We start from the raw sequence: 12,438 nt of genomic DNA, 5'->3' as shown, positions 1-12,438 counted from the left end.
TAACACACATTTATTCTGAAGAATTCATGTAAGTGCAACAAAAATACATGCTTTAAATTTCTGCTTTTAAACCCTTGAGTGCACTTGCCCCATAGACTTGTATTGTAAGTGCATTAGTTTAAACATGATTTTGGTTTGTTTTTACATACTAAGTGAAATGCAGCCACAGTTATTTTCTGTGATTTGCGACTGAAGGCCACAGAAGCTCTTTAAAGAGTTGTTGAATCCAGAACATAAGTTTCAAGCTCAGGGCTGGTAACCCGTTTCTGGTTAGATCCCTGCAAGGAGGGAGCCACAAACCATCACTATTCTATTCTATTCTAGCACACATTTTGTAACATGTCTCTCTCTGGTGTGTGTAGGTTCCTCAGTGGTGTGTGGAGTATGCACTGTCTCATGAGTTCTCTCAGGGTTTAGTTTGCTGTTGTCAGCCATACGCTGCGGCCGCCTGCAGTCTTGCACTCAGAGTAGCAGATGAGATGGACTTAAGTTTGGGGTTAGAGGTCGGCTACAGGGTCCCACATGAAGACGGCTGCACTCCTGACACTATACTACGGTAGGACTTCAGCTGATGTTTGATACACAGCTTTCCATCATCTTCTTTCTTTGGGTCTTTAATGTTTTATTTGTGCTGTTTGCTAGGTCAAGCATCACCATTATTATTGCTCATAGTTAATGATAGTGATTTGAACAACCCCTTAACCCTACGTATTTACTTGAGCCAGTAAAGAACTCCCCAGAACACCCTAGCAAATACATAAATACATAAAAAGGTCTGCTACACATGTGATTCTCTCCTACAGGTTTGTGACAGACTCTCTACTGCTAGAGGAAATGATGTCAGATCCTCTGCTGAGGCAGTACAGTGTTCTGGTCATCGATGAGGCTCAGGAGCGGACGGTAGCGACTGACGTTCTGTTGGGTCTGTTGCTTGATGTGTGTCGTCAGCGCTCTGATCTGAGGGTGGTGGTCCTCACCGCACCTGCCGTTGCTCAAACCTTCACCGGGTTCTTGGGAGAGAGCGTCCCTCACCTGAGCATCCCCTCAGAAACAAAGACACTGGAAATTCTGTACCGAGAGCTGCCGACAGGACGCAATCTGACCACTGCTTCCTGTCAGATGATACTGGATCTGCACCGCAGGGGAGGGGAAGGCGACATACTCGTGTTTCTGCCCAGTGTGCAGGTATACACTTATTAGACATAGACAGATCATTTTATTGAGTATGTGTCTCAGTGTAATTGTGATTTCATGATAGCTTCAGATAATATAATAGCTCACAATAGCTGTATAACACACATTCAGACACACACTTTGACTCTCCTTTTGTCAACAGTGTCACACCCTTTCTCAGTCCCTTGAGCAAACTGACTAATTTCTGCTGGAGAATCTCAGAGAGAGACTTGAAAACTGAAATTGGTCCATTCAGAACTGTATTTCTTTGTGTTGTTTGAGTGTAAGACAGAGTTGAGAGAACTGGTCACAGGCTGAGGTGTGTTTTCATGTCTTCGGACACACCTGCAGTGATCACTGTACAGTCACCACACCCTATACAGACATCACATGACATAGTGTTGTGTTTAAAACTGACACTTGCTTTATAGCTTTACTGGAGCACATTTACCTGTTAGACTAAGTTAAAGTTCATCCAGCTGAAGGGTTCGACCAATAAAAATACTGAAGGTTTTGCTCAACAGAGCACAATACGAACACTTCATTCACACATAATACAAAACTGTATTGTGTTGTTATTGGTTTCCATCTTCGTTGACTAATAAACGTGTTACCATGGAAATTATATGCTGTAACAGTTATTTTCTAATTTTACATCAATGCTTATATTTCAGGTTTAGCTAAATACAGTATATACATTATATACTGAATGTTTTCTCTGTCTTCTCTGTGTGTGTCAGGAGATAAATGAGTGTTGTGTAGTGTTAGAGAAAGAGTGTGTGGCTCTGAGCGCTCATCTGGGGTCACTGCGGGTCATTTCACTCCACACTGGAGACGGTGCTTCATCACAGCAGGTTTATGAATCTGAGAGCACTGAAGACAAACATCAGGACAAGGAGGCGGCTGGTCTCGAGGTGTCTGGTGCTCCATCTCTTAGGCGAAGGGTCATCCTCACAAATGTGTTAGGAGAAGCTTCATTCTCACTCAACAACATCCGATATGTCATCGACAGCGGTGTTCACCTCAAGACTGTGAGTCACTCGACAACACTAACTCAAACTTCTGTCATTCTGTCTGAAACATTTCAATACTCTCCCTGATCTCCACAGATCTACAACCCTCAAATTAGAGCTGATTCTCAAATTCAGAGACCAATCAGTAAACAGCAGGCCGACACACGTGCAGATAGGGTTAACAGCAAACTACCAGGTGAGTAAATCACATTATTAAAGGAATAGCTCACTAGAAATTAAAGTTCTGTCATCATTTACTCACCCTAATGTTTTTCCAAACCAAAATGACTTTATATTTCTGTGGAATACAAATGCAGGATCTTAACGCTGCACTTCTTTCCATACAATGAAAGCAAACCCTGACCAGGTGCTGTTAAGCTCCAGAAAAGAGGAAAAGCCTAAATAAAACTAGAATAAAAAGTAGTCTAAACAACTTGTCCACTAGACTTTTCAATCACGTTTTTCAATAAAACTGCTCAATGAGGACTTTAAGACATTAAAGACATTACAGCGTCATTTTCTGTAAAGCTTCTTTGAAACTGTAGCTTAGGCCACATCCACACTAACACATGTCTTTGCATTGTGACGCAGTCATTTGATCCATTCAGCCCAAAACAATCAAGATAGTGCCCACTTTGTAGCGGCATTATTGTGCCTGTTATTCACTTTGAGAGCATTGTTAAAGACAAATGTTTCTTTGAACAACCTTCACATTGCATTCCTTTGTAGGGGATGCAAAGTTTACTCAGAATTGCTTTCCAACGACGAAACATGAGGACAACATTTAAAACATTAAAATGTATCTGGATTAATGTGGACGTTACAAATCTCATTTGCATATATTCAAACATGCAACGTAAAGACACAACACGTTTGGAAGATAAAGTCCCCTTTATTTTCGTTGTATGAGAAAAAGCACTCTGGACATTCTGCAATATTTCTTTCTTAAAATAAATATTTTCATCTTTTGGGTGAACTATCCCTTCAATGTACCCGATATACTGTACATGAGTTTGTCAGTCATTATGAATGTTGTATTTGTTCTGTGCTGTAGGTGTGTGTTTTCGCCTGTACTCTCAGTCAGTCTATGAAGAGGGAATGTCTGAATGTCGCTGCCCGGCTGTGACAGAAGCAAACCTCAGTCATCTGGTGCTGCTGCTCAAGAGACTGGACATCGCTGACATGGGCCAGTGCAAATTTCTGGACCGGCCAGGTGTGAATTCACTCCTGTCATACTGACTGGTTCTGAACTTGTTCTGGCAAAGTCAGAGTTTAGACTATCAGTATAAAGTCTTTGTATCTTATTCTGGCGAAGATCCACCAGCTTAAACAAACTGGCCAATACAGTGACTTGTTCTTGTTTGGAAGAACTTCTATCAGTCTCCTAAATCTCTAGATGGGATCACAAACCTGTATACTGTATGTTAACCTGAAGCTCTCTATGTAATCCTAAAGCTCAAGATTTGATCTTGATGCTCTATATGTGATCCTAAAGCTCTAAATGTGATATGTAATCACAAAGCTCTAGATGTGATAATGAAACTCTTGTTGTGATCCTGAAGCTCTAGGTGTGATATGTGATCCTAAAGTTCTAGATGTGATGTGGTAGCTCTAAAAATGTTCTATTGAAGTTCTAGATGTGATCTAGATATTATACATGACCCTGAAGCTGTAGATGTGAACACAAAGCTCTAGATGTGATCTAGATATTATACATGACCCTGAAGCTGTAGATGTGAACACAAAGCTCTAGATGTGATCTCGAGGCTCTGAATTTGATCACAAAGATTTAGGTGTGATCTTCAAGCTCTAGATTTGACCCTGAAGCTCTAGATGTGACTCTGAAGCTCTGTATGTGATATGTGATCTCTTGAGAAAACCTTGGAGGGGCTTGATGAGGTAATTAAGGCCCTGCCTACTGGCAAATCTCTGGGGCCAGACAATTTTGCCGCAGAATTTTTTAGATCTTATGCTACAGAACTGGCTTATAACCACTTTAGTTATACGTTTATGCGGAATTATTAAAGAATGGAAAGCTTCCTCCAACCATGACACAAGCCAGGATCAGTCTGATTCTTAAAAAAAAAAAAAAGTGTCAAAGTTACCTTCCAATTTCCCAGTTTTTAGAGTTAGATGTAAAAAAAAAAAATAAAATAAAAATAATTCTGGCTAACCGATTAAGTAAAGTTATGACATCTCGTATACATATAGATCAGGTGGGGTTTATTCATGGCTGCAGCTCCTCTGACCACATTAGGCATCTCATCAATATTATGTGGTCAGTGGTGAATGATCAGACTTCGCAGCCATCTCACTTGATGCCGAAAAGGCATTTGATAAGGTAGAATGAGATTATCTTTTTAAGATTTTGGAAATGGGTTCGGAAATACTTTAATTGGATGTTTTAAGTTACTTAATAGACACCCTGTAGCAGCAATACAAACAAATGGATTAATTTCAGATAATTTTACTCTGAATAGTGTCACTTGACAGGGTTGCCCTCTTTCCCCATCTGTCTTTCCCTGGAACCATTAACAGCCTCGATAAGAAAGGAGGAGGGTTTTTCAGGGGTGATGACGGGAGGTGTGGCGCATAAGCTTTTACTTGACTCGGATTATATTTTATCCGTCTCCAACCCCACTAGATATATGCCTTGCCTCCACAGAATTATGAATTCCTTTTCTAAATGTTTGGGATACAGAGTTAATTGGTCTAAATCCAAAGTGTTGGCTCTGACTGCGTACTGCCCACTAAAAATGTGATGTTGAAGCTTTAGATATGATATGTGACCCTGAAGCTGTGGATGTGAACACAAATCTCTAGATATGATCCTGAAGTTCAAGGTGTAATCTTGAAGCTCTAGATTTGACCCTGAATCTCTAGATGTGACCCTGAAGCTCTGTATGTGATATGTAAATACAAAGCTCTAGACGTAATCCTGAAGTTCTAGGTGTGATCTTGAAGCTCTAGATTTGACCCTGAAGCTCTAGATATTACCTTTATGTTCTATCTGTGATATGTGATCACAAAGCTCTAGATGTAATCCTGAAGTTCTAGGTGTGATCTTGAAGCTTCAGATTTGACGGTGAAGCTCTAGATGTGATCCTGAAGCTCTAGATGTGACCCTAAAGCTCTGTATGTGATATGTAATCACAAAGCTCTAGATGTGATCCTGAATTTCTAGGTGTGATCTTGAAGCTCTAGATATTACCCTAATGCTCTATATGTGATATGTGATCACAAAGCTCTAGGTGTGATATCTGATCCTTATTTTAGGTGTGATCTTAAAGCTCTAGAGCTTTAAAGCTCCTTAAGCTCTAGATATGATCATATAATCAATTTATTTGATCCTAATGAAAGTGTATGTTTGTTTAGCTCCTGAAGCCCTCATGCAGGCTCTGGAGGATCTGGATTATTTAGCAGCTCTTGATGATGATGGGAATCTTTCAGAAGTAGGAATCATCATGTCAGAACTTCCTCTTGAACCTCTGTTAGCTAAAGCTCTGATCGCATCCTGTGAATTTGACTGTGTCAATGAACTCCTCACCATTGCTGCCATGCTGACCGGTAAACAAAAGCTTTCATCTTTCATAAAAAAAAAAAGAGTATGTCTCACTATAGACAAATTATTTCCAGAAACATCGTTTTTTTCTAATGGATACTGTCTTTGGTAAGATCAGACAGGTGCATATAAAGTATTCTGAGAATACTCTCCTGTCCTCCAGTGATTGTAATGTCTCTTTGGTGTTTGTTTGCAGCGCCACCATGTTTTTTACCTCCTCCAGCAAACAAAGAGGAGGTGGCAGCAACTCACAGACACCCCCTGCTGCATCCAGAAGGAGATCACATGACCCTCATTAATGTCTATAATGCCTATGTGCAGCGTGAGTACATGACTGTCATACTAAATCTGTTTATACACTTATGTTGTAGAGCTGATGCATTGTAAATCATTATCAAACCTTGTAAATGAGACTCATATTAATATTAGGCCTCACTATAAACACTATATACAAAAAATAGCAGTTGATATACTAATTAAGGCATATAGGCTAAAAACCTTTGTTGGTCCTTTAACATAATTTCTGTCATACTACTATAGTTCTAACCAAGCAGTTCAAGTAAACATGGAGCTCTCTATCTTTAAGCATTCCCATTCATCTCAATGACAGTGGCTCGACTGGCACATGTAGCCAAGTACATTTACGTATGTGACCTGAGGAACATTTTCTTTATTGATCTGAGGGTTTGTGTTTCACAAACAGATAATGAAGATGAGATCTGGTGCAGGACAAACTTCTTAAATGTCTCTGCATTACGATTGGCTGTGGTAATAAGGGCGGAGCTACTGGAGGTGATGCAGCGAATCGAGTTGCCTGTGTCTCCACCAGCCTTTGGTTGCCAGGACAACAGCACCAATATAAAGAGAGCTCTGATCTCAGGGTTCTTCTTAAAGGTAATCACACTCAAGTATTTCCTTAAAGTACTTTACTCATGATTGCTGGTAAATCATATTTTCTACAACAGCCATTCGATTGGATTTGAATTCTTGGTTGAATATGACTGAACGTTTCTTCATTATGTTTGATCTCCAGGTTGCTCATGATGTTGATGGTTTGGGAAACTATCTGTTGCTCACTCACCATCATGTTGCTCACCTCCACCCATTCTCATCATACCTGTGTCGCTGTCCACGGCCCAACCCGCCAAACTGGGTCCTTTACCACGATTTCACCATCTCCCACGACAACTGCATCTGTGTCGTATCTGAGATTCACCCTCAAATGTGAGTCTGTCTTACACATTTCCTTGCTTTCATAGATGTTTTGGATCTATTCTCTGATTTAATCCCTGCTGGCTAAGCTGCTGTTTAACTGGTCTCCTAACCAGCCTGACCAGTGTAAACTATCTTGGCGGCAGATTGTTTCAGAAGGGATAACACACAATCGCCCTCGTGTTTTTGCAGGTTGGTGGAACTGGCTCCTCAGTACTATCTAGGTAATCTTCCGTCGAGTGAAGGTCGAGATCTTCTGATGGAGTTCAGACAGAGTTTATTTCCTCCAGAAGATCAGAACACAAACTCTCAGGAGAAAAGCCATGAAGCAGAAGCTCATGATCAGTACAGCACAGAGATGTGTGTCATAAACTGAGCAACAGAACACTTGGGGATTATACTGCAGTAAGTGAAACACACGCGATCTGCTCATCCAGCAGCTTTGTCTTGTGCAATGAACTCTAGATGAGATGTCCGAGATCAACAGCCTCAATGAATCGAACATGGGTCAGAGTTTTCATCAGGCCCACTTTTCTTTCTATATTTGAAGTGCTATAAATTATATATTTTTAATAGTGATGTAATGGGATGTTTCTGAATCAGTTAAGGGAAACGCAGTATCAGCCCTTCTAGAACCAACCCAATGACGTTAAATTGCGTTATTCTGTTGAAATGACACGGTTGTCTGTGTATACATCAGATTCGACTGATACTCACTCAAACTCCATGAAACACGTGAAGGGTTTTATTTGCTCCCTGCACTTCTAAAGTTTTAAATTATTATTTTTAAATTCATCTTCATTGGACATTTACTGACAGAACACAATGATAATCAATGTATTGAACCTTAATTGATGGATTTTGTAAATCTGATGACAGATTATCAATGATTAACACTGGATTTCTTTTTTTCTTTTTTTTTTTTTTTTATCTTGTTGCACCGTCTCTCAGCTCACTGGCAATTCTGTGCATAAACTGTGTGTACAAATACCGGATTTTAATACAATTGAAAACGTTCACACTTATTAAAAGTTGTTGGGCATCCATTTGCAATTTTTATTTTAATTAATGTATTTAAGTTCATGCATCAATGCTTATATCACCCTTAACTCTATAAATGCCATGGAAAGAAAATTTATAATCTAATGTTCCCAGGATGGAAACAAGGTAAAACACATATACTGGTTAATGTAGGATTGCAAAACATGTTGATCCCTGTATTTAGTGACAGACAGTTGTTAATATCAGGTGTAAATAGTGTCAGTGTGTTGTATCATGTGGAGCATCTTAATGGGAACAATTCTGACATGCTTTGAAGTCTGATTATTCTGGATTTAACATTGTAATCATACTGAAACACTTTTTAAATGACTACATTGACTACTTCGCCAAACGTTTCAAACTTTATTCATGCCTTTAACAAAAACCGAAGCTTGAAGACATGTCCAATGTGTGAAAAGGCCACAATTGAGCAAAACAACAAGATTTTCAATGCTTATAATTATGAAATGTTCTCTGCTTAAACCATGTCATCTCCACAAGAGAAAGACTTCATGCCAACACAAAGAATCACCAAAATGTATCAAAGCACTTTGGGTTCGTTCACATTGTCATTCATTATTATGAGGACACAGACCCCATTGACATCAGCCCAGAGTGAGTGGAAGGTCAGAGGGCTGATTTCGAGGCTTTGTCTTCATTTCTTGGTTTTGGGCTCCATCGGTTGTCCAATTTCTTTTCCACGAAGCTTCAAACCTGAAGCAAACAGAGACAGTAAGTGAAGCACTCCTCATTAAGCTTCTAATCATCTGTTGTCACAGGTTTCTTACCAATGGCTCTCTCAATCTTGCTCATGACTTGATTATTTGGGATAGCTTTCCCACTTTCATAGTCGCCGATGACCTGAGGTTTCTCATTGATTTTCTGTCGAGAAACAAGTAAACATTATTCAACAGTGTTCCTCTGATGAGATAATAAAGAGCAATATCACCACAGGTGTGCTTACAGTGGCCAGATCTTTCTGCGTCAGACCCTTCTCCTGTCGGCCCTGCTGGATCACTTTACCCACTTCCAGTGAAACTCTGTGATGATGAAGCTCCTCTGTCTCGCTGTCCAGTTTCGCTGTGTTCTTCGTCACTAGAAACTGCTTATTCTGACCCGCCGACCCTGAAATTGACATCACTCATGACTTCATCGAAAGCAATGACATCATGTCAAAAAAGACACAAGAATAAAGCGTTCTCTGGGCATTCTGCTAAATTCGAGATTGCAGAATGATGATCCTTCATAAGGTTTCACAATTACGCCATTATTCTAATGACAGTGCATATACATGGATATCTTCAATCCTCATGAAGTTGCTTGAGAGAACGAACAGAATCTTCATAAATAAACAAGGTTTCAAATATTTCATATTTTTGGTCACTGCATAATAGTGTCCATTTGTGCCATTTCATATTTTAGTTCTAAAAGATGGAAAACACTAAAATAATTAAATTATGTGTGCAAATTTATTCTATGAAACTGTTGGTATTATTATACATGAAACCGATACATTTGATTTGAAATAAACAGTTTTCTAAAGAAACTTTGAAGAACAAAAACAACTATTGCATCTGCTTTAATGAATGTTCTTTCTTAATCTGGTTAATCACTCACAGCAAGTCTGCTTTTATTGATTTATAACTTTATTGTACACACAGATGTGTGTGATTTAAAGGTTGAAGGTTTGATACTTAAACTAACACTATCAAATGAACATAAATGTCCACTTATTAACTGATCAGATTGATATTTGAAACTAATAACTTATAGAAAATATTGATAAGCCAATTAAAACCATTTGATTTCACAAAATCATAAAACTACTTTTGTAAAGTATTGTTTGTACATTTCTTGGTGGTCTCCACTTCCTCTCCTCGTCTCTGAGCAGCAGTAATCGCCTGTAAAAACAAGATTAACACATACATCAGTCAAAACTAAAGCTGAAACAACATATTACTCGAAACACACACACAGGCCTACGAAATGTTTAACAGCAAAATATTAACACATCGTGGAAACCAGATTATTTTAAATATATAAATAGAGCAGAACAGAGTCTGTTTCACAGGTTAAATAACTATTACACTAGTCAATAGTCAAACAACAAACTGACTCTAGTCCTCTCGAATATTCTCTTGGTGTTCTCGTGTGAGGAGTCGTTCGGATGGCGCATTTCATCAGTAGCAGCACTTTAAACACCCATAATAACGCCAAACACGCTTCCGGTTCAGACCGGACTCATGAGTGCGCGTGTGTGGCTGCTGGTTCTGCTTCGTTTGGACTCACCTGTTTAGATTTGGACTGAGCTGCAGACGGTCCTTTCTTCCTCAGAACGGTCACCGTGTCCCAGTCGCTCTCCGCCATATTGTCTGTCTGTCGTTCAACTGATCTCTTCTTCTTCTTCTTCTTTGGATTTAATGGCGGATGGCAAACCAGTAGCATTTCCGCCACCTACTGCGATGGAGTGTGAGGCATTGATGAAGAAGGAAATAAAAAGATGGAAAAGACAGGAGGAAAAAAAAAAAAAAAAACACCAATCTGAAATCAATTGTTTCATCTGAATATCATATTATTTCCCAAGGATTTTATGTTATATTCTTCTAATCAGACCTGTTGTCTTCAGACAATCTAATACAGCCTTTACAGAATTTATTCGATAACAATTAAAAAGTGACTATGTAAAATTATTTATCCATTGGATACGGCTGAACCTCTTCCACCTACTGAAGAGCCAATTTCTGAGGAGTAAACAGATAAATGATTAGATCCTCTTTGCCCTATTTTACAGTCAAACTGAATAATAACAACTGCTGCTGCTGTATGTCCAGACTCTGGATCCATTGAACCGTCAGTATAGATTTGTATACAATAATAATAATACTCTTGATCTATATTGCCTCAATACCATATCCTTAGAAACCCATCTTTGTGTGTTGTTTATTTTTCCAGCAACTGTAAATGAACTGATGGCACTGGAATCATCCAGGGAGGTAACACTGGCATTGCCACAGTTGGGCTTACTTCAACATTGACAATTCCCATTCAGTAAACCTCATTATTTGTGTTCCATATGAAACTCACCAACTGTGAATACTCATGTTCCCAACAGAACTTTCTTTATAGGATGACTATAACTATGTCCTTTTATTGATATCCAAGTTACCATTTTCAATTATAACCAGCGCATTTCTGAAAAATGCATTTCTCCCACTTGAAGAGCAGCTACTGGTGAAGATCTGCACCACAACACATTCTTCATACCTGGGATTGGATAAATTCTACCTTTTTTTTTCAGAGATGCAGAAGCTGAACTATATATAATACTGCCATAATCTATAGTGAATCTTATTAAAGCACTATATATATTCTCCATAGGGAAGGGTGACTTGTCCCCCAATCTGTCCCAGCCAAGCATCATAATTCATTAATTCCCTTCTTACATTAACCTACTACTTTTTGAATATGGCATTCAAATGTTAACTTTGAGTCCATCCATACTAGCAGGAACTTGATTTTTGATACTTGTTCTATACGTGATTGTACATCTTTACTTTAACATTTGGGTTTTTTCCTTCTTGAAAAACTCTGTACCTGCATTTTAGTTTCTGAGAATTGTAACCCCAACTGTTAGCCCACTTTCCACCTTCATCTCTTGCCTCCAGCATTCTATCCTCCACATATTTCACATTCCTTCCCCTCTTCCATAATGCTCCATCATTTCCATATAGAGATCTTTCTATCGCAGTCCTTATTTTTTAATTTAATTGATCATAATATTAAACAAAATGGGACTGCAGACACTACTGTAAGGTGGGTGCCAGTGAGTCTGGGCTACTCCTCGAGAAAACAAAAGGCTCTCATGAGAATTAACATCTGAACTCTCTCTCGCAGATGTAACAGCAACATCCGAGATGCAACAAACTGTGCAGCTAACACCTCCCTTCTAAAGTATCTTCATCTCACTCCTCGTCCTCACTTAAAGCTCACTAAAAACCTATGCAATGTGAAGTGTGTACAAAAAGTAACTATAACATGTTTGGTATCATTTAAAGTCTCTCAGTGCGCCTGGTAAACTGGTCTCATCCTCCCAGCCATAATGAAAAGCTAAAAGAAGTAATAAAATATGAGAAATGTGGTGTGCCCTTAAAGGTGTGCCCTCCCCCAGATCCTCCATACCTCCTGTATGTTAATCTACAGGAACCCCTTCAACAGGGGACCAAAATCTAATTATAATGACAGACACCACCATTTGGTAAGCATGTTGAATTATCTGGGTTACTGTCTAATTGGAATTGATGAATTGATTATGTTACCTGGTCAATAAATTGTCAACATTTGATTTTATTCTGACTGACTCTGACATTGTGTTTCCCAAACAGATTAAACGATTCGTATGTTACCGCAAGTCTGCGTCAGATTAGTGACGACTAATAT

At 39.0% G+C, this 12,438-nt stretch overlaps 2 protein-coding genes across 2 annotated transcripts; one reads left to right on the top strand and one right to left on the bottom strand.

Annotated features, from left to right (window-relative positions):
• The first annotated feature begins 6 nt into the window (after positions 1-6).
• Positions 7-8,201, top strand: LOC127642538 (ATP-dependent RNA helicase DQX1-like). The gene is made up of 10 exons (XM_052125170.1): positions 7-556; positions 804-1,185; positions 1,914-2,204; positions 2,283-2,382; positions 3,241-3,399; positions 5,562-5,753; positions 5,945-6,070; positions 6,452-6,642; positions 6,782-6,972; positions 7,153-8,201. The coding sequence occupies exons 1-10, from the start codon at positions 480-482 to the stop codon at positions 7,334-7,336; spliced, it is 1,893 nt and encodes a 630-aa protein (XP_051981130.1). The 5' UTR covers positions 7-479; the 3' UTR covers positions 7,337-8,201.
• Positions 8,202-8,351: 150 nt separating this feature from the next.
• Positions 8,352-10,402, bottom strand: LOC127642539 (endothelial differentiation-related factor 1 homolog). The gene is made up of 5 exons (XM_052125171.1): positions 10,291-10,402; positions 9,851-9,902; positions 8,966-9,126; positions 8,790-8,883; positions 8,352-8,715 (listed from the first exon to the last, which is right to left on the bottom strand). The coding sequence occupies exons 1-5, from the start codon at positions 10,366-10,368 to the stop codon at positions 8,657-8,659; spliced, it is 444 nt and encodes a 147-aa protein (XP_051981131.1). The 5' UTR covers positions 10,369-10,402; the 3' UTR covers positions 8,352-8,656.
• Positions 10,403-12,438: the final 2,036 nt, after the last annotated feature.

This window comes from Xyrauchen texanus, unplaced genomic scaffold (assembly GCF_025860055.1).
Source record: "Xyrauchen texanus isolate HMW12.3.18 unplaced genomic scaffold, RBS_HiC_50CHRs HiC_scaffold_680, whole genome shotgun sequence".
In the NCBI taxonomy this organism is placed as follows: domain Eukaryota; kingdom Metazoa; phylum Chordata; class Actinopteri; order Cypriniformes; family Catostomidae; genus Xyrauchen; species Xyrauchen texanus.
Note: the sequence above shows the minus strand (reverse complement) of the source record. Positions and strands in the feature narration are given on the sequence as shown.

Coding starts and splice junctions, on each gene's coding strand:
- LOC127642539 (XM_052125171.1), bottom strand. CDS start 10,368: ATGGCGGAGAGCGACTGGGACACGGTGACCGTTCTGAGGAAGAAAGGA. Junction 8,884..8,965: donor CGCAGAAAGATCTGGCCACT/GTAAGCACACCT, acceptor GTTTCTCGACAG/AAAATCAATGAGAAACCTCA. Junction 8,716..8,789: donor CAAGATTGAGAGAGCCATTG/GTAAGAAACCTG, acceptor TGTTTGCTTCAG/GTTTGAAGCTTCGTGGAAAA.
- LOC127642538 (XM_052125170.1), top strand. CDS start 480: ATGGACTTAAGTTTGGGGTTAGAGGTCGGCTACAGGGTCCCACATGAA. Junction 1,186..1,913: donor TGTTTCTGCCCAGTGTGCAG/GTATACACTTAT, acceptor TGTGTGTGTCAG/GAGATAAATGAGTGTTGTGT. Junction 6,973..7,152: donor TCTGAGATTCACCCTCAAAT/GTGAGTCTGTCT, acceptor GTGTTTTTGCAG/GTTGGTGGAACTGGCTCCTC.